Genomic DNA, 22720 nt, shown 5'->3' on the forward strand with positions numbered 1-22720 from the left:
AACAAAATGTTAGTTGTTGATAAATCCACAATGGAAAGGTATTACAACCAACATGTTATCTAGAATAAATATTTCAACAATGTGTGGCATTACATAGAAAGGTCTTAGAAAACATTAAAATGATTTGAACTGTACTTTGCTGCTGTTAAAACATTTCTTATTGATTGTTTGTATTATATTCATTTATTTCCCCACTCTCGGTTCCATGCCTATTTTTGCTTTGCTTTGCAGGTGTTTCCAGGTTTTCCAAGTTGCGTTTCCTGTGTTTTTTTCCTCTTCACTCATTAATGCAAATGAACTGAAGAGACCCCACACATCAAAAAGAGAGCACCCCCTGCCGTTAAGAGGAACACTCCTAATCCACAACTGATAACTAAGGGTGTGTTTTCACCAGCAACCAAAGCTTCTTAGATGACTATTTTTAGCTTTATCTCAGCAAACAGCTGGAAAAAAAGCTCTCGCCACAAACTCTCATTAGCAATAAAAAACAAATCTGCAGTTCAGCGGAGATCTGTGCGATGGCGTGCTGCACAAACCGCTGGACACTACTACAGGTCAGAGGTGATGACTTAGAGAGCTACACCGTTTGTTAGGCAGATTCATTTGAGGTGATGAGGGTCTTTAGTGTTGAAGGGCCTGGACTGTATGTGGCCGTGTTAATGTATTCCATCCAGGCTGGAAGCAGGCGAGGCTTAGCGGAGGCAGGCAGCTCGGCTGAGAGAGAGGGGATTTGGGGGAGAGGAGGCTCTCCGATAAACCCCCTCACAAGACGTCCTGGTTCATGCGAGAAGCCGTGAGAAACGCAGGCTAGTTTGATGTATAAAGGCGTCTTCTGACAACTGACATACTAAGCTATTTGGATTAAACGAGATCTGAATATTTACCAAAAGAAACCATCAAACCAACCATAAGAGGACACTGACACTCTAAGCTCTCCCTTTCTCCAAATTGTGACATTTGGTTCTAATGACAGAAACATATACATTTTGTTAAAGGAAAATCCTGCCCCTAATGTGTAGATATCTTATAAATGTTGTTGAAAAATGAATAAAGCAATACATTTCTTAGAGTGTGCTCAAATTAAAACAGAAAGCAGAGTTTGAAGCTGCAAAATCAGCTGCAAAATCTTTCTTTCCTGCATCCAGCGCTGTGAGAGAACTAAAACTACAAGCAGGAACTACAAACTATTCCAGCTTGGATTTCTCTGGTAGCCAGGTGCCTTGCTCTGTCACCCAGAATGTCCTTGATCTCTTTGCTTGTAATGCAAACTAGGTACTTTTCTAACAGCGAAAAAATGGCAAAATGCATTAAAATATGAAAAGCTACACTTCCACGTTTACTGGAAAACAATAATCTGCTTATGGAGATCATGTGTTATTAAAGAAAGCTCCATAACAAATATAGTATTATATTAATACTACGTTTCCAAGGACAAGAATTCACTTTTGAAATTGTATTTGTGTGTGTATAGAGATTTTTTTGCATTTTCTTCACAGACAATAAAACTAAATGTGAATAAAACGGTGTGTAAACGCTTTAAAATAACATTAAATTGTATTAAGTACCCTATCACTATTGCTACCGTCTACAGTGAGAACCCCAGAAGCCCTGACTCACAGCGGTACTCTGCGCCCAGCCGCAGCATGAGGCGGATGGGGAAGACTTTGGCCCAGGGCGTCTCCCACTTCTGGATGAGGAGGCCAAAGAGGTAGGGCGGGTTGGGCAGCAGCAGGTCCTGCAGCGACTGGAAGGAAGGGCTGATGTACAGGAAGCCCCCGTGCTCCTTACTGCCCAGGAAGCTCTGCGTGAAGAACGAGTGACTCAGGTGGCTCAGCACGTTGCCTTTAGGAGGGGAGGAGAGGAGAGAGGTTAGTGGCATAGGAGATGTGAGGATAAAGAGGGGGGGTTGGTGAAACAGCATGGTGGTGGGGGAGAAAATAGCAGTAATATTACACTTTTCTTCGGAAAGGGGTGGGGTAAATACAGAAAAGTGTGTTGGGCACTGTAATGTTGCAGTATGTTTGAGAAAGAACCAGGCTTTAAATGGATACTTTGGATTATTGTGTGGAATGTTTGGAGCCTTGCTGACTCTGAATTGAGTTCTACAGCAATGAATATAAAGATATGTTTGCCCTAGAGCCTCATATTACCCACAAAGGGTTCATGTTACTAATTATATGCGGGAGGGATTGCTGGCTTTACATGCCATAAACTGCAAAAACGGCATGACGAGGCTCAGGGGCCGGGACTTGCTAAAGCCAGCAGTTCTTCCCCAGTCCTGACTGGCGGTGAGTTAATCAGGAACGACACACACAGTATGGCTCTTTTCCAACAGCCTGAAACTGCTCCAGTGAGAATATTAAAAAGGAAACAGCCTGAGGGGAGCGAGCCGTCAAAGTCACCCGATATTAGCCGATTGTGCTCTGCAGCATACGGGGGTAAAAACGCAAGACAAGCGTTGGTGAGGTGTCACACCCCGAGGGAGGAGACCTGACAGCAGGGTGATAATGTTTAGACCATTTTTCATGAAATAGTAGTAGTAGTAGTAGTGGAAGTACTAGAAGTAGTAGTAGTAGTAGTGGAAGTACTAGAAGTAGTAGTAGTAGTAGTGGAAGTACTAGAAGTAGTAGTAGTAGTAGTAGTAGTAGTAGTGGAAGTACTAGAAGTAGTAGTAGTAGTAGTGGTAGTAGTAGTGGAAGTACTAGTAGTAGTAGTAGTAGTAGGTGTAGTAGTAGGTGTAGTAGTAGTAGTAGTAGTAGGTGTAGTAGTAGTAGTAGTAGGTGTAGTAGTAGTAGTAGTAGTAGTAGTAGTAGTAGGTGTAGTAGTAGTAGGTGTAGTAGTAGTAGTAGTAGTAGTAGTAGTAGTAGGTGTAGTAGTAGTAGTTAGGTTAGAGTAGGTGTAGTAGAAGTAGTAGTAGGTGTAGTAGAAGTAGTAGTAGGTGTAGTAGGTGTAGTAGAAGTAGTAGTAGGTGTAGTAGGTGTAGAAGTAGTAGTAGTAGAAGTGTAGTAGGTGTAGTTGTAGTAGTAGTAGTAGTAGGTGTAGTAGTAGTAGTAGTAGTAGTAGTAGTAGTAGTAGTAGTAGTAGTAGTAGTAGGTGTAGTAGAAGTAGTAGTAGAAATAGGCAGAGACGCAGTTCAGCAGCGGTGAACAGTAACCTGGTTTCCAGATAGAGGACAACTAGGAACACCTGTTGTCTCTATGGAACAAGAAATAGAGCTGGGACATTTCTCCGCCTTACATTACTTTAAGGTTGGCTCATTTTTAACACAACAGCACCTGACAGGTAGACTCATGACTACTAATGAGCTGCCATCTCCCTCCACAGGGGCCCACGGTGCAGGTGGACTAGTTTTACAGTGTGCCTCCTGGTGGAGCTGTTACTTGTGTTCTCACCACTGAGGGCCTCCTGGTAGAGCTGCACAAAGTGTGTGAAGATATCTTTGGGGATAGTCTTCTCGTCAGGGAGACACTGGAGCAGAATGACCACCTCTGCCTGGCCGACGGCGTGCATGCCCTTCGTCGTCACGTACCAGCACTTCCTGTTTACATCTGTGGGGGGGGAAGAACAGAAAAAGAGTCAAGGGCCGTTTCTCAATGTCGAGGAGGCTTGCTTGGTAGCACATGTATGCTGGGCATTTAAACAGTCCTTCGGCGCCACTCGATGACGTAGTATGCTTGAAATAGTGGCTCTGCAGCAGCTTTACTCGACATTGAGAAACACAGTAACTATTTGCTGCATGTGACAGTTACATCAGAGCCATACACTTCTTATGGTTCTTTCAGATAGTTAAAACATGATTGTTTCGCATCTGAATAAACTTTTTAAAAAGTAAACTTCCTTGGAATCATTTCAATATAGCACAATTCTGTAATGATTCCCAAACAAGTCTGAACTAATTTTAGTCAGATTTACATAAAGGCAACACCAGCACAAGATTAAAAATAGACAGAAATGAAATGTGTGTCTTGTTCCTTGCTTTTTTAGTAAACTTCACAAGCAACAGTTAGAGCTACAATGTGAATTATTAGGTGTCCTTATGTTTTTAAACCATTTAACATTGAGAAACTGTAATGTCCCATCCGTCAAGGTGTTTTTTTTTCTGCCCCCTTGAAATGCCTAAAAACTTTAAGCTAAGATCTTAAATGTTCATACCTGCTAAGTGCTCAAATGAATAAATGAACATCCAGCACAGCACTTTAAATACAGCATAAGAACTAATGGGAAATAAAATCACAACTTAACGTGTTTGAAGTGTATGCTTGCTCATTGTTGCAGATTATACAATAGGCAGCACACTCAGAAAATGTATAAAGGAATTAACTGGTTAATCCATGCTTGAAAATGGGTACAAAAAAAGACAAATCATAATTTTGGTTTCTCTGCAATTCACAGACAAAAGCCTAGGTAAAGCACAATTACAAATGTATGCAGTACAAATATTAACTTCTCCTTTTTCTTAGATCTACAGTTCACTAAACCAATTATTTACAAGCAGAACCTTGCACTACTCCTCCAGAGGTTCCTAGTGTGAATAATATTCAAACAGTGGTAGAGGAACGTCTGGGTAACTCACAGTTGACTAGCTTGACCATGGCGAGCAGGTTAGCGTTGAGCACGAAGACCAGGGGGTCGGGGCCTCCCTCCTCCAGCTGCTGCATGAGGACGATCTCTGAAGGCCTCTCCTCCACTGCATAGTCTGCAGGAGATGTGGAGGAAAAGAAGGAGAGAAGGGTGGAGGGAGGCGTTGAGGTAAAGTTAGATAAATGGACGGGAAGGAGCGAGGGCGGGACATGTCGGAGTGAGGATGATAAAGGAGTCGCATGTGAGGTAAGTGAAGGAAATGATAACAGATAGATTCCCTCCCAGTTATTTAGGACATCAACACTGCGTTCCCATGACGAATCCCTCTCCTCCCCCCCGCCCCGCTGACAATGAGTGGTCGCAACATGAGCCGTGAAACAGAGCACATGTAAAACACACTGAACAAGCACAAACACAGCAGCAGCAGCAGCCATGAGGAGGCAGCAGAATGGTGAGGATGAGGGCAAGCACCTGTGATGTGGCCTCCCGTACCTCCTTTGACTCCGGTGGAGATGAGGATGGGAGGGAGACCGTCCTCCGGGATCAGGCTGAACGAGCTGCCCACGGGGCTGCCCACCGGGGCCACAGGGGTGTGAGAGGCCTGTGGGGCGAGGGGGGAGTGTGAGTTATAACATACATTGATATGCATGATCAGGGTATATGCAGGAATCCTGAAGTCAGATGTAAGACCTTTTAAGACCTTTTTTAAGACCCTTCCCATACATTTTAAGACCTCATCGCCACTTCGAGTTCTAACCGGTTACATTGGCGACACACTTCACCTCACATTTACTATATACAGTATTGATTGTCCTTCCTCCTTATCTTCCAACCAGTTGGACGCAAACTTGCATTTCCCCATAACGATGTTGTTTAACAACCGGCGTAAACGGACCTTCGCGCGCTATCAAGCAGTGAGCGTGCGATGTCCTGTTCAGATGACGTCAAATCCAACGGGATGCCATAAATAAACTACACAGAATCACACTACACACCTACGCAATGATTACATTCAGGCAAACTGTAGAATACAACCTCTTTGGACAATTTATATACTTATTGAAAACAAGCTACAAAATGTAATACCTTGCCGTTTAAGTTGATTTATCAACTTTTAATACTTTTTAAGACCCCGCGGACACCCTGATTATGCAAAATGGTTTGGATGAGGATTATAGATACATCCGTGTGCTCTTATGGCCAAAAAACGAATGAATTCAGTTTTTTTTTATTTGTAATACTGTTGTACAAAAAAGGTGTACGTTATGGATTATGGAAGACAGAAAGGGTTCATGTTCTCTCCAAAACGTAATTACATTTTTTTTTTTAAATGATAATATGGTGTATTGTACTTTGTATAAGGGAGCCGGGAAGAGGGTAATATTTAAAAAGAGACTAAGGTTAAAGCTTACATTTCCGAGAAAACGTACGTACTTCCTATTCCTATCAGACTACATTGCTTTTGAGTAAATTAAAATCTTTTCATTACTGAATTTATGCCAGTTTGAGATTGAAAGTCAGATTTTATACTCAAGTCCTGTCTGCAGAGCAGGCCGTCTGAGCAATCACCAGAGATGGGGTCGTTACTCAAAAAAAGTAATATATTACATATTACTTAAAAAAAAAAGTTATATATATTACTTTACTTCGTTACTCTCTACATAAAGTAACGCGTTACTTTACTCGTTACTTTACTCGTTACTTTACTCGTTACTTTACTCGCAGAGCCGCCCCTCCTTACAGGCAGATCACGCAGACTGCGGAGGGTGCTTCATTTTGCGGAGGGAGCCTCATCTGAAGCGCAAATGCGGCGCACCTACAGTGTTACTCGTTACTTTACTCGACATCCTCACTCTGGATTCGGAGGTCCTCCTTAGCTATTAGCTTCACGTTAGCATGTTGTCTTTGCAGGTGCTTGTTGAGGTTTGACGTTGTGTTTGCAGCAGTGGATAAAAGCTTCTGGCCTGGACACAGTTTGCACCTCACCGTCACATTCCTGTCCTTTCTTCGGAAGATCTCAAAATAATGGGCATACCTCCACCCCTCGAAAGTTATCGCTGTTGACTCAGCCATGTTTATGCACTGCATGTGGAAGCGCAAGTCGCGCAAATGTTACGTAAATATAAACCTGCGGCGGAAATCCCTCTTGTCTGTCAAAGGGAGAATCTAGTGATTCTTTATGTTAGTAGGCTAACTGTAGTGTGCTTACTGAATTATAAAAGTAACGCGTTACATTATTCCGTTACTGACAAAAGTAATATTATTACAGTAACGCGTTACTGTAATAATATTACTTTTGTCTTTGTTACGCGTTACACCCAACTCTGGCAATCACTAACAATCATATTACCTATCAACAGAGGTCAAATTAGTGTAAAAGCAGCAACAATAACAACAGAACCAACCAGACTGTACTTGTTGTATTTGTTCTGAGGGAAACTTTATCTGATTAAGCAAACAAGGAATGTTTCCTTTGAATGTTTTGCAGTCTGTGACCCCGCAGGTAAACCACCAAGAATCCCACTGAAAGAGTTCTTTGTTGCTTCAGACTAGCCAATGTGAACATTACACGCTCACCTAATAGCATTAGCTGAGGGTGAATGTTTGTCGTGCTGAGCGTACCTCTGAGTGTTCAGCAGTGCAGGATTTGTTTGAGTACATTGATATGGCCATTGAGTGGGAGGGGGCCGGACTGGATGATGCAGGTTTTGGGGACTCCGATGCGTCTCCGTTAGGTAGCAGTCCGTCAGCGAACCACACCCTCCTTTGCTCCCGTGTCAGGGTCCCTGAAGATGAGACAATCACCAGGTTACAGAAAACTGCATGCAAGCAAACCCTTATCATAAGTAGCATATCACATATTTCTTTAAAATCAGTGGGGACAGAATGCCACTGTAAAATGTAAACAAATTCAATTGCATTTTTTATTCAATGTAAAGTTTGTACCCTCGTTGCCAGCTGGTTTCAGGACTCCCACAGGCACCATGACGGTAGGCGGGGGGGAGCTGAGGGCCCCCGAGGCCTGGGCCTGCTGCAGGGGGGGGATTGTGGAGCAGTACTCTGACGGGTTGTTGGGGTTCGGACTGTGGTTGGTTGCAGCGGCCGGCGTCTCCCAAGATGGAGCTAATCGAGAGAGAAAACACCATCATTAGTTTTTAGACTTGAAACACAGACACATTCTTGCTATCATGATAGTAAAACATGTAATTTTAGCAATACATCAAATCCTACATTCAGATGTCCCATGCTGTGTGTGGGTGACTGCTTTTTTGAAAGAAAATGGAAAATGCCAAATCTATAAAGAGACAAATATTGGTAATTAAATTATCACTGGGCTTATTTGTCCAGACTTGGCCTTACTTGATGATGTCATGCACTGGGAAACAATATCCTCATGATATTGAGGCGTACGCAGTTTCTAGAGCCAGGCATCCCAGCTGCTCTCCCACAATTGCAAGCCCAAGGGCATGATGGGAAATGCTTTGCGGTCACCTGATCCAAGAGCTAATTTGTGTCTGTTTTGTAGAAAAATCCCTTTGTATGTAATATTTTAGATTATAGGCTATGAAGGTTTAATCTGTGACCAAACATATGTGCTTGATAATAATAAAAGCTTGATTAGAGGGCGCTTATCAAAACAAGAAATGACAAAGTGGTCAACAATGCAGACACAAAAAGAACAAATGATAGAATACAACGCCAGATACACTCACATTTGCAACTATAACTACATTGAAATGAATACAAAACAGAACATGGTCTGATAGTTCTAACAGGATGTAAATATTTCTGTGACTTCCTGTATATTCTTTTTAAGCTACTGTCCAACTTGACTGCAGTTTCTTATCACAACCCTTGCCGCTGCCATCTGATCTCGACCACAAACCAGGCAAAGGTCCATTTCATCCCGATTGAGCCGATTGACAGAATGTCATATGACAAGCACAGGTGGAACTAATTTAATTAACGAGTGCTTTCTCCCAATTAGTGGCGCAGTAAGTCATTACATTGAGCCAGTAGACTCCTGAATGAAACTCGTAATTAGTGTTATTCATTACACCTGTGCTTTCCTGTGTGTCAAAATGTCAGCTGTGAAAAGGGACTATTTATAGTCTCTGTGCTTCATTACCATACTACATACAGTTCAATGCTTCACATGTACTGGATGCAATTACAAAAATCATATGTTTTTCTTTGAATTTAACTCATTTCTGTGTACAACCAGTTATGTAGGTTAAGTTTACCACAATATTAACCTTTTGAGTATTGGGATCAAAACTAAATATCTTTTTGGACCAATATTTTAATTGTTTTTAATGGTTTATGTCTTTTTGACTAGAGCAGCATCCTCAGTTCCATTGAAATATACAAAGCGTACATTTAAAAAGCCACATATACATTGTAAAGAATGTAACTTTCTACTTGCAAAGCTGCTTACCACTGGTCAGAGCAGAATGACAGGTGACACAGACGCGAGCCTCCTTCCTGTCCATGTACATGAGCCTGCACTTCAGGCTGCAGCACGCCGCACAGAACACCTTCAAAACACAATGAAGAAATACTATTTGTACTACATTCCTACAAAATGATGAGCACACTCGACAAAGAACATTTTACTTACACTGAGGATTTTAAAAAGGTGGAGGATTGGAAATTAGTTGTGATTAATTGTGCCGCAAATGTATCCATTTTATGGATATTGATTTCCTGTACCTCATTTCCTTTACTGCCAGCGCTCCAGTGAGCTAGAGCTGCGCACAGGGTACTTTACATTCAATGGATTAGCACCTCATTACACTTCATTATCCAGAAACACTGGGTTCCTCACAGCTGATGGTGGGTGCACTGAGGATCCCGCTGCGTATATTGTTTGCGGGCCCAGTGCTGGTGTCAGTGTTGCTGCAGTGCCAGCTCCTCCCTGCTCAGGAGGCAGAGTGTGTTTGTTTACCACCACGGGAAATTAAGAAGCAGTCCGGAGATTTTCTAGTGCAGTGTCAGCGACCACACCTTCACTTTAAAGCACTGCGAGGACACCCCGCTGCTTGTGTGGGGGGGCCGTAATGCTAGAAAGCTACCAGCACAATAACTCCTCTATCAAATCACTTCATTTAACTCCTTACACAGAACCCAGTAAAGCTTAAATTGCATTTCTTTAGTGGTTTTTCTGCTTGTTTTTTTGTCCAGCACTTATTTTTCCTCTTTTGTTTGCAGTTGTATCCTTTTATTTACGTACATTTATTTTGTACCTAAACAAAAACTGCTTCATTGTCAAACATTACAGGTCTGATGATTCCAGGTAAGTGAGTATTATAGATGAAGCAATGTATTCATTAACAAAAGAAGGTAATCAAAATGAGCAAGAAACCCCTTTGCTAATTGATTTATCACTAAAATAATTGTTCAAGCCAAAATGCCATACATTATCTAATTCAAGCATTGTTAGTTTTCTATCTTGTGTGCAATCTACATGAAAATGCTAAAGTGTTTTGCAAGTTTAGCTTGAAGAAAGGCCAACATCATTTGGCTTATCCCTCTGACAAACCCCCAGGGGAGGTGTGAACATTATAGAGAACAAACATGTGGAGTAAGCAATAATAAAACGCAGCATGATAACAGTAAGCTTTTTGGCTTCTCAAAGTCATGCACCCGACCTTAATCTCAATACAGTATTCTAATGGGTGCACTCTAGTAGCTCATACAGGCTACAGAAGGCTTATGAAAGCTATTTCTAACTTCATCCGATTGATTTCATGATCATTTAAAAAATGTGTATAAATATTGAGTCTCCTTATTTATGATAGGCTGACACGAAACATGTACTATTTTAAGCATTTAAAGGTGGGGTAGGTAAGAATGGAGAAACCAGCTCGAGTGTGCTAGAATTTGAAAGTACACAACCGAAAAAAATCTGCCCTTTCCTTCAGACTTCCTTACAGAGCCCCTCCTCCAACACACATGAACGCGCACATAACCAATGAGGGCACGAGATAAGTTTGTGCACAGATGGAAGGCTGACAGGCAGGTAGGCCATCCAGTTATTTTAGCCGGGCCGGCTCAGATGATTGGTCGTGCTTTTTACAGTACTACGGCTTCCACAGATGACATTTTTGTATGTATTCATTGTCAAAGCATTTAATGTATTCATTGCTATCGGGATGTTAAGAGCATTCCATGGAATATAACAAAAAGTATTTCTGAAGTGAATTACATACCCCTCCTTTAACCTTCTGCCAAACTACACCCAACAAAGTGTTCATCTATTCATGGAGGGGTTCACTTTGTAATTTATATATATAGCACTAGAGGTAAGAGGAAAAATATATATTTTAGATTTTACGGTGAAGACTCCCAGCTGTAGCACTGACCTTGCCGCAGGCCCTGCAGTGGTGCCTCCTCTTGGTGAAGGTGAACTTGACATCACATTTCATGCAGACAGGAGCCTGGGAGTCGGGGACCCACACAGGGGCCACCTCACCCAGGGAGCTGGAGGCTTTCCTGCTCAGAGAGCCCTGCTGGCCGGCCTGGAGGTCATTGTCCGGGCTCTCCGAGGGCATCGAGGCAGGAGAGTGGACCACACCCTCTCCGTTCACCCCCACTAAACTGGGCTCAGTCCCACTGGGCGTGGTTTCAGAGGGCGTGCCTCTCCGACACTGGTTGTCATGGTTTTTGTTCCTGCTGTTGGCGAGCTGATTCTGGACCTGGCCCGACAGAGGCTGTGGGATTTGGAGCTTGAGGTTGACCGGCTGTTTCGGTCGCGCTCCTCCGAAGGGAACACTGACCGGCTGCAGGCGATTGTTAAGTTTTGGTTGGATGCTACCTGACCCCACTGCTACTCCCTCACTGCTCTCCTGCTTGCTTTCCTCCATTTCTTTCTCCTCAGTGACAGAGTCCTCTTTGGAGGGGACAGGAGAGGGAGAAAAACCCTCCTCCTGCTCCTCCTCCATCTCCTCTGCTTTGGAATGGTTACTGCTCTCCTGCTCTAAACCATTGGGAAGGCTTGGTATTCTGAGGAGTTGGTCCATCTGTCCCTTTGGACCACATCTCCTCTGCTTTATATCCAGTCCGTTCCTGTCAGGAGGAGATACACCATTCTCCTCCACCTTACAATCACTACGAATGTCTTTTTCCCTATGCAGGAGACTCTCTACATGCTGCTGTTTAAAGTGTGCAGTCTGTTTTTCATGACCATTGTCTTGTAAGACAGCTGTACCAGCCTCCTGTCTGACATCTTCCCCATTGTGTGTTGTTGGTTGCACATTTGGATTTATTCTCAGTGGCAGAGTTTCTTTTTCTAATCCAACCTCAAAGGTGAAGTGAGTGTGACCGACGGTGGAGCCTCCTCCTGATGCTGAGTCGGCTCTTTCCTCCTGATGCGATTCCTGATCAGAATCCCCAGGATGTCTATCTGAAGGAGAATGTATCTTCTTGCTGAGCCCCCCCAGTGTTGGGCTTGCAGGGCAGCCATTCTCCACAGCAGGGCAGGCCGTCACAGGGGGCGGCGAGAGGTCGTCGGTGCCCACCAGCTTGCCGATGTTGGGCTGGGGGAGGGGAGGGCTGTGGACGTCTGCCGGCCTCTCCTCTACCCAGGATGGAGGTTCTAGACCTGGAAGTCTCTTTGAGTCTCCCCCCGGGGAGGTGCTGGAGGAGTTGGGGAGGGTTTTGAAGGGCAGCGGACTCTCCCCGGGACTGAGGTCTGCGTGGGCCAGGGCGGGGTTCAGAGAGAGCAGGTGGGCCGGCGGGGCCAGGATCTGGGTCCACTTGGCATCCGAGAGAATGGGATTGTCGGTCTCATCTGGAGGGAGAAAGAAGAGAGGAAAACTGATCAGTACATGGATCTCATGATACATTATTTGTAAAAATGCTTCAAGAAGAGTTTACATTTAACCAATCGTGGCTTTGCTGCACATTGCATAATATTTCATCTTGATATTGCAAAAGTCATTTTTTTTTTTTACATATAAAGCTTCTATTGAGGTTTCAAATGAGAGGTTGAACGTCTGTCATTATATTCTATCCTGCCATAGGCATTCAAAACATTCATTTCTTTGTTATTGTGGTTATATAAATGTTTTTGTATGGTGCTGTACGATTGCTGCTTGACTGCCTGGTTAATACAGCTACAGTGAAAATGTTACTTTTGAAACGATAAACGACAACAAAAACTGATCGAGCCAGACAAATTCTGACGGATAAAACACACTGTGAATTTTGAAAATCATAGTATTTATTTATTTCCCACTTACAAGTTATGGGAAATGTTTGGATCACAGGAGAGAGAGAGAGAATCTTATGCAGCCGCCCCTAAAATCTTATTCTCCAAATAGCATAATACTATTAGCTTAATCTTTATCGGACACATTTAAATAAATAAATACAATGTGTAAAAACACTTTTTTCATTAATAGACATGACAAAAATTCAAATTCTCACATTATGAATAAAGCCTTATACAATTCAGTTCAGCCCAGATTTGTACCCGGAGAAAAGATCATGAACCTTAAACACAAGACAGGAAGCCTCAAAGGAACTGCTACGGAGAACTATTGCAAATATACACACTCCCAGGTGATCGAGAGCTAAAAATGGGAGAGCCAAACCAGGGGACAAATTGAGAAATGAGGTTGGCAGGGAGTGAGAAATTAGTGTGGGAATTCAGTGAAAGTGGGCCAAACGGCTCAGTCACCCCTAGGAGACATCAGTCAAGCTAGCTGACACATGAATGCTGGGTAATACGAGCGGAAAATCTTATAAAATGTATTCAAAAAGGACTTTTACAGCCAAGTCAGCTACTGTATAGTGCTTTCCTTCATTCACTGGAACTCATGCTAAGCTGTTTCGGTATGCGCTGTACCAGGTTCAAGCACACACACACACACATTCACTCACACAGAGTTAATCTGCCAAGCTGGATCTCTGGCAAAGTACACACAGATAATCGCTCGCAGCCAAAATACACACTGAGCTCAGAGAACCATTAAAATATGTCGTGTGTGGAGGGCTGGCATATTTCTGGGGTCACCTTCAGTCATAAATCCAGAGAAGGAGCAGTCTTCCCTCTGTAATAACAGAGCGTTTGTTCTGGAGAGCTGGGAGCGATACACAGCACAGCGATGCAGTGTTTACTTTACGATCACCATAAATAAACTCTGTGGAAGCACTGTCTGTAAAAGGCTGTAACACCATTTCTTTAGTAATTGTCAGCATTAAGTGTGAAGAAGAAACAAAGACTCTTGTCTTGCACCAATTACACAGTTTCACACAGGCCTGGGGGAAATTGATAATCCAATTAGCCCCATTTCCTCTCTGCACACTTTCAATCGACACCTGTAAATGTTGCAGGAACTGGTCGGGTGTTGGCTCAGTCTGGCACACTGATGGTTTACTCCGGGTTACATAAGGGCATCCTGACCACAGCTCCTCTGAAACTTCAATCCCACAATTACACCATCTCTCAGACACAATGACTCACTGTCTGGCCCCGTGTCCTTTCCACATCCTTTTAAACAGAGGAGCTCACCTTCGTTCTGCTCAAACTCGTCCAGCACCTTGTCCAGGTTGAAGGCCTCGGCCTGGAAGTAATTCTCCATGGGTCAGGAAGCTCCACGCTGCCGACGGCCGTGTGAACCTAGAAACACAAAGAGTGTCCTTAATAACAAATCCTTTCATTTCCATGCAGTATGCAAATGTCCCCCATAGCCTGTTTCATATCTCCTTTCTCATATCTCACTTCAATAAGCTTTGTTTAAGTAGAAACATCCCCCCCCCCCCAACCCCCTTTGGCTCTTACTTCTCATTTTCCTTCCCTACCAGTCGTGTGTTTGCGATTGCTCTGGGGCCACAAAGATAATAAAAGGCAAGTATAGGTAAGGTCAAAAAGTGCTTTATGATTGCGAAGGTTATGGAGTGAGTTATAAGCCTTGAATATAGTAACAAGGAGGCATTCAGGATACTCAAGTATTAAATGCTCTTCCTCTTTGAAGTTTTGCCATCATTAAATGTGTTGCAGCATCATTTCATCCGCTTATTATTTTCTTCATTTATTGCATGGTCGATTAAATGATAAGATTATGTACTAAATTATGTTCCCCGTAAATCCAAGGTGACATCTCTAACTGACTTCCATCATCTAACCTCAAAATATTACATTTATATCATATTAACAAAACATTTTGATTCAAACTGGAAACAGATAATTTGTATCCGTTTTAAAAATACGACTTAAACCATAAATGTATTATCAAAACAGTTGAACATAAACGTTCTCATCAGCGAATTGCCTCGTGTTCTGTATGACATGATCAATTGTTTGTTTTGTAACTTGGACATAGTCTTCATTTAAATACATTTCTGACTCCTATGTATACACATGTATTATATCTGGCTTCTTCGTCCCTCCTCACCTGCACAGAGGTCCTCCTCAGCAGTCCCAGGCGGTGGTTTGTTCGCAGCAGGTTTCCCTCTCACTTCTCACTTCACCCAGTCTGGCAAGCGCCCAGCGCCCACACCTTAGAGAGGGAGGGAAACACCTTTGAGTCAAACAACTGCTTCTCATCCTGCGTGGAAAAGCACGCTGCTTGTCTCATTACAAGGCAATACAACAAGTGAGATTACAGCATTTCCTAGATGTTTACAGTATATGAACGACAACAAATCATAGTGAAGTAAGTAAAGCCAGCAAAGTCCTTGATCTGGGCTTAATATTTAGTTTGCGATTGAAGAGTACAAATGAAACATCTGAATTGTACTGGTCAATACATCCAGCTACGGTTCAGGCTAAGGCTGGCTGTTTTAAAAGTAAAAAACAAAACAAAAAAATGCATTTAAAAACATATAAATTGTATCAGACTTTTTTTCAAGCAAAAGTGCCAAAAATGTACCGATTTTCAGGTTTTCAAATGTAAAGATTTAACCATTTTTTTTTAGTCACAAACAATAACATGACATCTTTTGAGTTTTGAACTGACAGTTGGATAAAAACGATAAAAGAGTTCACCTTGAGCTCTGTGGAATTATACTGGGCCATTTCACCATTATAACATTTTATAAAGGATTGAAATAAAAATGTTTTGATGATGAATCAGAAAAACACCTCATTAAGGGGGAGACAGTTTAGTCCATGAACACCATGTTTTAAATGATAAAACAGTACATCTAGCTTATCATGTGTATTGCACATAATCATACATCGTGAGCAAATACTCATTCACGCTCGACAAGGCAATCAGAGGCCTGAATGGAAATCAGATGAAGCCCGAGTCACTGCACAGTAAACCTGCCCAGTCTGTCCTTGCTGATGAGAAGACCTTGGAGTGAGGATGCGATGGTGTGTGTGTATGCCGTGTGTATGTGTGTATGTGTGTGTGGGGCAGCAAATGAGTAACAGCCATGCTGAACCTCAGGGTCATTCTCATAAGGACAAGAGCGTCCAGGGATTACACCAGACTAGATATTCCGCAGCGCGAAGGCTTCGGAGAAAGGAGCCGAGTCAACACATTTTCCGCTTAGTTTAAGGTGCAAGCATGTGCACGACGTCAGCAAAACGGTGAGAGCACAGGACAGGAGGATACACATGTAGTGTGTACGGTGGGTCAAACCATTTCTGCAGCACCAGGAACGAGGCTGAAGGAAACACTGCTGTCAGAGCCAAGAATAGAAAACTAAATAGCTTTGACTACAAAAAGGCCCCGTTTGAATTAAGAATATCGACAAAAGAAATAATCCATCAGTGAATGAAACAAAGACACACCGCTTTAATTAGAGCATCTTACGAACCATTAGGCAAGCACAGTCCAGATGGAGTATGATGACTCAGATTGGGCAAAACACACACAGTGACGTCACCACAAAATCAATACGAGAAACTCTACTACTGCTCAAATAAATATACACTGACATTTAAAAAAACATTGACAGTGAATAATAATCATAAATGTAATTATAATAATGTGGTGATATTCCACAAAACTGCAATTTTCTTTAAGATTAAGGAAAAACATTTGTCTATGTTTTACAATTCAACACATCCCAGTCTGTACAGCTTCAGTCAGTCAGTTTTATTTGCAATTTGTTTAAAATTAATATTTTAATAAATGCAAATGATATACCCTAATCTACTCATAATTGCTATTCATTTTATTTTAACAATAGTTTAACTGTATAGAGTTTAATTTCACAAACTGTAACCTTAGCATTGAAATACAATTTCAAAACATCAGAGTCCTAAACCTTAGATTTTCTTATCAAATCAACAGATGAAAGCAGGTCAAATTAAAATTCATAACAATACAAGAAGAAAAGTTGAACTTTTTCAAACCTCTCCACCTTTTACTTCAGCAGAGAGCTTTGCTTCTAAACATTTCTGCAACCGTCTCGCACCGTAAGAGCCTGAAAAGCTCCAGAGGACTGGGGGACAGCGCACACATAAACACATGTGAACAAACACACACGTACACACAACCACGATACACCTCCATGAGGACAGGAGCCCGTCCCTGATTAAGATTTAATTACTCAGCAGAGGCGTTAAATAATGCATCTTTAGTCAAAGTGCGTGAAGGAGTTGTATTTTTAGACATGTAAACTTGGGGAGATGCTTTCAAGCAGACATATGTGCATGAGAGAGCGTGTCAGTCGGAGAGCCTGCAGTTACACGATCTCATTTTAAAATCTTTTGTTAAAACATGCTCCAACTCCTCAGCTAGACTACTGAAAAACTATCAAATGCAAGCAGCTACATGTGGTGGTGTGGCATGGAGTCAAACAAGAAAATCAAGATGTGCATGACAGTCGACCACACCTGACAGTTATTCTAATTGACCTCAAATGTATTTTACAGACTGAACTTTTGTTAAATAGAGCCGCTAATATTGTCTTGGAAATGCTTATAAACATGACAAATAGCTAAATTGTTCACATTTCTTACAACATTGTGAAAATCAAGCAGTTCTTCATGTTTGTGAAGCTGTTATCAGTAAAAGTGTATTATTTTAGCGGCCATTATAGTGGCAAAGCTCAAGGGGAGGAAAACCCTTCTGACTTTGAAGAGGTGTTTCAGGGTGTAATATTTTAATATTTATCAAATGGATTGCCATGTAATTTGGTACAGACATTAATATCCTCCCAAGTAATATTCTGTAACTACTTTGGTGATCAGCTAACTTGACATTTTGCACCATCATCAGATCAAAATTGTGTCCAATAGTTTGTGAAGAAATACCTGCGTAGCTAACTCCACTCACCAGCCTCACCTCTACTTTGCATTAAGGGGAACTTATTCAATATTAGCATGCTAACACACTAAACTAACACAATATACCTTTATACCATCTGCATGTTAGCATTGCCACTTTAAGCATTTACCAAACACCACCTGTGTTAGAATTTAGCTCAAAGCATAGACTTTTGATGTATAACTCAACCCATAGACTGTAGAAAATAACCAAAGCTTATCAGATTTGGAATCAGATTTATGTTGATTAACTGACTCCTATAGGCTTCACTATTTCAGCATCAATCAAGTGATTGTTTGAGCCACAACCAATTGCTTCACAAAATTAGGGGACATTTGTCAGGCTAACAAGACTAAGAGATATTCAATCTAAAATTGCATACACATATGGTAATGTTGCAAATCTTCAAACTAGAACAGCTGGATATTTTGAAGATTGTTATACAAATATGACACTTAACATTGTAATGACAGAACCAGACAAGGAACCTTATTCTATTTTAAACTAAGCGAACTGCAGAGGATCCCCTCCACAGCCACGCTGCAGCCTCCAGTGTAAGCCAGACATGCTAATAATGAAATGGCCTAACGGACTACTAACACGATAAAGCATGCCTGACTGGACATCCAGGCATGGCAGCTAAATTAAATAAGACAAGGGCTTAAACAGCGAGGAGGCTTGGACACATTACAAGAATGCTACCACAGTTCATTAGGTCCTCGCTGTCAGAACAACACTCGGTTTCCTGCTGTTGTTTCCTGTGAGGGAGCCGCATCACTTCCTCACACATGATGTGGAATTCCCTTACAATCATTGTATCGGTTATGAAATATAATATATGTTATAACTGTCTAATTATGTCTGGGGTTTTTTCAAGCAAAAAGCCCAAATGTTTCAGTTTCACAGACATAAGGACAAATCCGTATGTCTGTGAAACTTAAACATTTGGGCTTTTTGCTGACAGACATAAGGACAAATCCTTATGTCTGTGAAACTGAAACATTTGGGCTTTTTGCTTGAAAAAAAACCATGTGACAACAAAAAGTCCTAAGACTTTGTAATATTGGTTGGATGATTAAAGACATCACTGAAGGCGCTGAGAAATGTTTATTTTACACCGAAAGATAAAGAAAGCAATCAATATTGAAAATAAAAAAATGTTTACCCTATTTTAGACTTTTGATCAAATAAAACAAGCAAAACTTTCAGCCATTTTATAGACAAAATGATTAAATGCAAAAAAAAGAATTGAGAGATTATTAGTTTCAGTAACACATTTGAAACTGATGACTTACTGGATGTGTTGGATTAAGTGAAACAAAACTCTACATGTTTAAGCTGTCCTTGAGAATGTGATAGTGGTTGTAAATAGTTCTACAGGAAAACAGACCTGTGAACAAAGTTTCTTCTTCTACTGTTCCTGGTGCTACAAACGTCCCAGGTTTGCAGGCTCACATCCTGATAAGAGCATTTATAGATCCATACACGGCACAGACGAGCTCCAGACGCCGTCGCCTCCGAGTAGACACAGGAAACCTCCAATGATCACTTCCTCTCTTTAAGAATGGACTGACATAACTTTCTAAAAGCATGATCGCATGACCTGACTGACACATTATTATGTAATGATTAACGCCCTGACTGGGAGTTGTCTACCTCCTCCTGTAAGTACTTAAAGTTGCAATTCCCAAGTACTGCTAGATATTTCAGAAATAAACATAAAAGAAAAACAAGCCACAGGTTTGTATCCTTAAAAGATGAGAGTCTTCTCAATAATTTGAAAAAAAATATCTGAAAAGAGAGGTTAATAATGGCAAATCCTTTGAGATCTGAAGATGGGAAAAGTAAAGAGAGTAGCTTGTCCTCCTGTTACAAAGAGCTACTCTGCTTCACATAAAGTGTCAAAAGCTATTATAATCTTCTTTTCTCCCTTATGTTTTGATCTACATTTAACCGCCACACGACAGAAGAAAAGGCAAGAGGAGACAGGCTGCTGTGCCGGGCTGCCATCAGGGAGAGACTTGTAATAGCTTCTGAAAGCGTACAGTAACCTACATCTGGGAAGTCTCTGCACACAAGAGAGCTGGTCCTTGCATGGGGAGCCTGTTGGATCAGTCTACTCAATCAACCCCCCAGGGTTTAATACTGCTTGAGGATGTAGTGAGGTAAAAAATCAAATGCCCTGAACAGTCACTCAGTCAAGCTGGAGAGATACCAAGAACAATTATGAGTGTTATGTAGTCAAGCCTTTCCAGATGCTTTGATATTATCTGTTCTGGATTTCTCTTCAGTAACAAATTCGTTTTACACTCACTGGTGATGACTATTCAAGCTGGCACTGGGATGGGCCCACTGCTTTTTTTATGAATCCACCTCCAGTTCTTAAATAAAAGGCCCTGAGATGACATGATGAGGTAAATGTAAAAGACATGGCACTAACAAACTCTCCAGAGCAACACAAATGACCATTAGCTTGGATTATGCAATCATAAAGTAGCACTGTGTGCCTGCTGCCTACAGGCCAAACACAGCCTCAGATAGTAAATATTATTCACAGGTACACTGGGTTAAGCCATGGGAAGCTTCTCTTTGTTATTAAAGGTGGTATATCAAGAAAAAACAGTTACAAACACGACATTTGAGGTGTTTTTATTTGCACCAGAACTTAGGTTATTAGTTGTATTAGCTGCTAGCTGAATGTAACGTCCACACCTCAAAAGGCCACGAGTTAAGTTTACAAAACAGTTATAACAAAGCCGGGTATAACAATATGATGAAATATTTAGAGGATAAATAACCCCACTGTACAGCAGCAGGGTGTATCAGGAGGAAAAGGTGGCTAGTGTTAGCTCCAAGGGTTTAGCGGGTAGTCGTGCTCCGAGTGACGGCAGAGACGTGCTCCTCGGACGGACACTCAACCGTCTGCTGCTCGGTGGGCTTGGTGCTAACGGTTTAACGGCTATTTTGTGGCTATTTTGTGGCTAACGGTTTTAACGGTTATTTTAAAAAGCATTCCTCCTCATGTTAACTCAGCCCATTTCTCACAGTCATAAAAAGTACATTTTGGTTTTTGCTGCATTGCTAGTGTTTTTATTAGTGAATGTTTAGCCACAGCTCGTAAAGCAGCGTGTTGTGTAATTGAACGTAAAATAGTGCATCACCTCTCTCGGTGTCACTCACCGTTTAGCTAGCCAAACAGACCATGCAACCCCACATCCACACTGACTTATTCGGCTTAGTTAATATAACACTTGCCGTTGCAATGGCGGGTTGTAACGTCAGAGCAACAACAGACAGTGTAAGAAATGTCATGAAAACATTTACTCACCGGAGGAATCCTCATCTCTACGTACAGTCCTCCCGCGGAGCCCCTCCGTCAGTATCCGTCATACCTAATCGCCTTTGAGGGCTATTTTTGAGTCTCCTCAGGTAGACCCTCCACTGCTGCCTAACTCACACAGCGCAAGTCGGAAAGTACAGCTTGTAGTCTGCCGTAGTTGTGCGACAGCACTCAAAGATCCCTCCCCCAAGGGTTAATATTGGGGAAAATAAGAAGCACCATCAAGACAGCCAGAATGGACACCCACCACTTCCGGTTGTGTATTTCAAAATTAAATACCACCTGCTACACCTCAGTTTTATCTTAATACATATTTTACACGAAGAACACGATTTGTTTAAAATATCCAACAGTTAATTACTTAATTTATCCAGAATAAAACAATATGTCATAAATGTGTTCATTCATAAAATACAATTCTTAAAGAAAGTGTCATTTTAAATTACATTTAAACACACATATTTAAATGTAAATCTTCAAGCACTATTACATTTGAAAACCTGTTATAAAATATTGAACTAAACTACTAATTTATGCAAACTATTTTATAGTATTAATTTGATCCTCTTGTGTATGTTTTTCATTTGTAGGTTAACTTTGTTATTTACCTTTTCTCTTACCGAAATAACCTGTATTTTTCTTCTTCTTAGTCTTTATTGAAATACAAGATTTATGTTATAATTAATCAATACACACTTACACTTTGCATTAACCAGTGGTGTAAGTGTTCAGATCCTATAATAAAATAAAAGTACTAATACAACAGTGTAAAAATATGTTATGCTTTTTGCCTAGTTCTGTTATTACCTTGGGGGCCAACATCAGTCAAATATTGTGGTAGAACCGGCCGAGTTAATTTAATTTCTCCCATGTATGTACACATAAGTTTCTTTTTTTTAAGTTTAAGATTCAAGGTTTTTATTGTCATATTCATGATAGCTACAGCGTAGTTGCAGGCTCCTCCAATAGTGCAACATACAGTAGACTAGATACTTAAAACATAACAAGAATAGACATAAATAGTGCAAGTGACTCAATTGTGCAAGTAAAATGCAGATAACGAGTCAACTAAAGCTTTTAATTTGAAAGGCTACAACACACAGTTTCCGGTTCTGACTCAGTTATCTGTGTATCTTGACGCTTCTGTAAAGCTGTTCAGCTCCATCCAGCTCCTGCTCTGAGGTCCAGCCGCAGCAGCAGCAGGACATTTTGGCTCAGCCCGGGCTGAAGGTGGGGTGGTGAGCCCGGTGAGCCCCGGGGCTGAAGGTGAGCCCCGGGGCGGGTCCGGTGTTCCGCAGCCCGGCCCCGCCTCACGGACAGGACCGTGCAGGACACACAGGAGCCAAAATGTCCCGTTCCTCCCCGGTAACCTTGTGAGGCTCTCCAGCTGTGCAGAGACTGACAGCAGAGCGTCATTGATCTGCCCGATGCAGCAGAGCAGCGTCACAGGATCAATGAAACGGGATGCTACAGTCTCCTTATGTGCACACTGCACACCCAACAAATGATTATAGTGGGGGAAATTAAAGCCAATAGTTCTTCATATTTGATTCATAACTACTTTACAAAA

The 22720-nt window shown here is 41.7% G+C and overlaps 1 protein-coding gene across 1 annotated transcript in view; it reads right to left on the bottom strand.

The window, feature by feature from the left end:
• zfyve9a (zinc finger, FYVE domain containing 9a) overlaps window positions 1-21313 on the bottom strand; it is a 31983-nt gene extending 10670 nt beyond the window's left edge. Inside the window, exons 1-11 of the mRNA XM_034152997.1 lie at window positions 21139-21313; window positions 14982-15086; window positions 14099-14206; window positions 10947-12373; window positions 9020-9119; window positions 7528-7704; window positions 7204-7367; window positions 5053-5182; window positions 4574-4696; window positions 3393-3548; window positions 1618-1842 (exon numbers count right to left, since the gene is read on the bottom strand). Coding sequence (XP_034008888.1) covers window positions 1618-1842; window positions 3393-3548; window positions 4574-4696; window positions 5053-5182; window positions 7204-7367; window positions 7528-7704; window positions 9020-9119; window positions 10947-12373; window positions 14099-14168 — 2572 coding nt within the window. The 5' untranslated portion in view covers window positions 14169-14206; window positions 14982-15086; window positions 21139-21313. The remainder of the gene's footprint in view (window positions 1-1617; window positions 1843-3392; window positions 3549-4573; window positions 4697-5052; window positions 5183-7203; window positions 7368-7527; window positions 7705-9019; window positions 9120-10946; window positions 12374-14098; window positions 14207-14981; window positions 15087-21138) is intronic.
• Window positions 21314-22720: the final 1407 nt, after the last annotated feature.

Source organism: Trematomus bernacchii, unplaced genomic scaffold (genome assembly GCF_902827165.1).
Source record: "Trematomus bernacchii unplaced genomic scaffold, fTreBer1.1, whole genome shotgun sequence".
NCBI classification, from domain to species: Eukaryota; Metazoa; Chordata; class Actinopteri; order Perciformes; family Nototheniidae; genus Trematomus; species Trematomus bernacchii.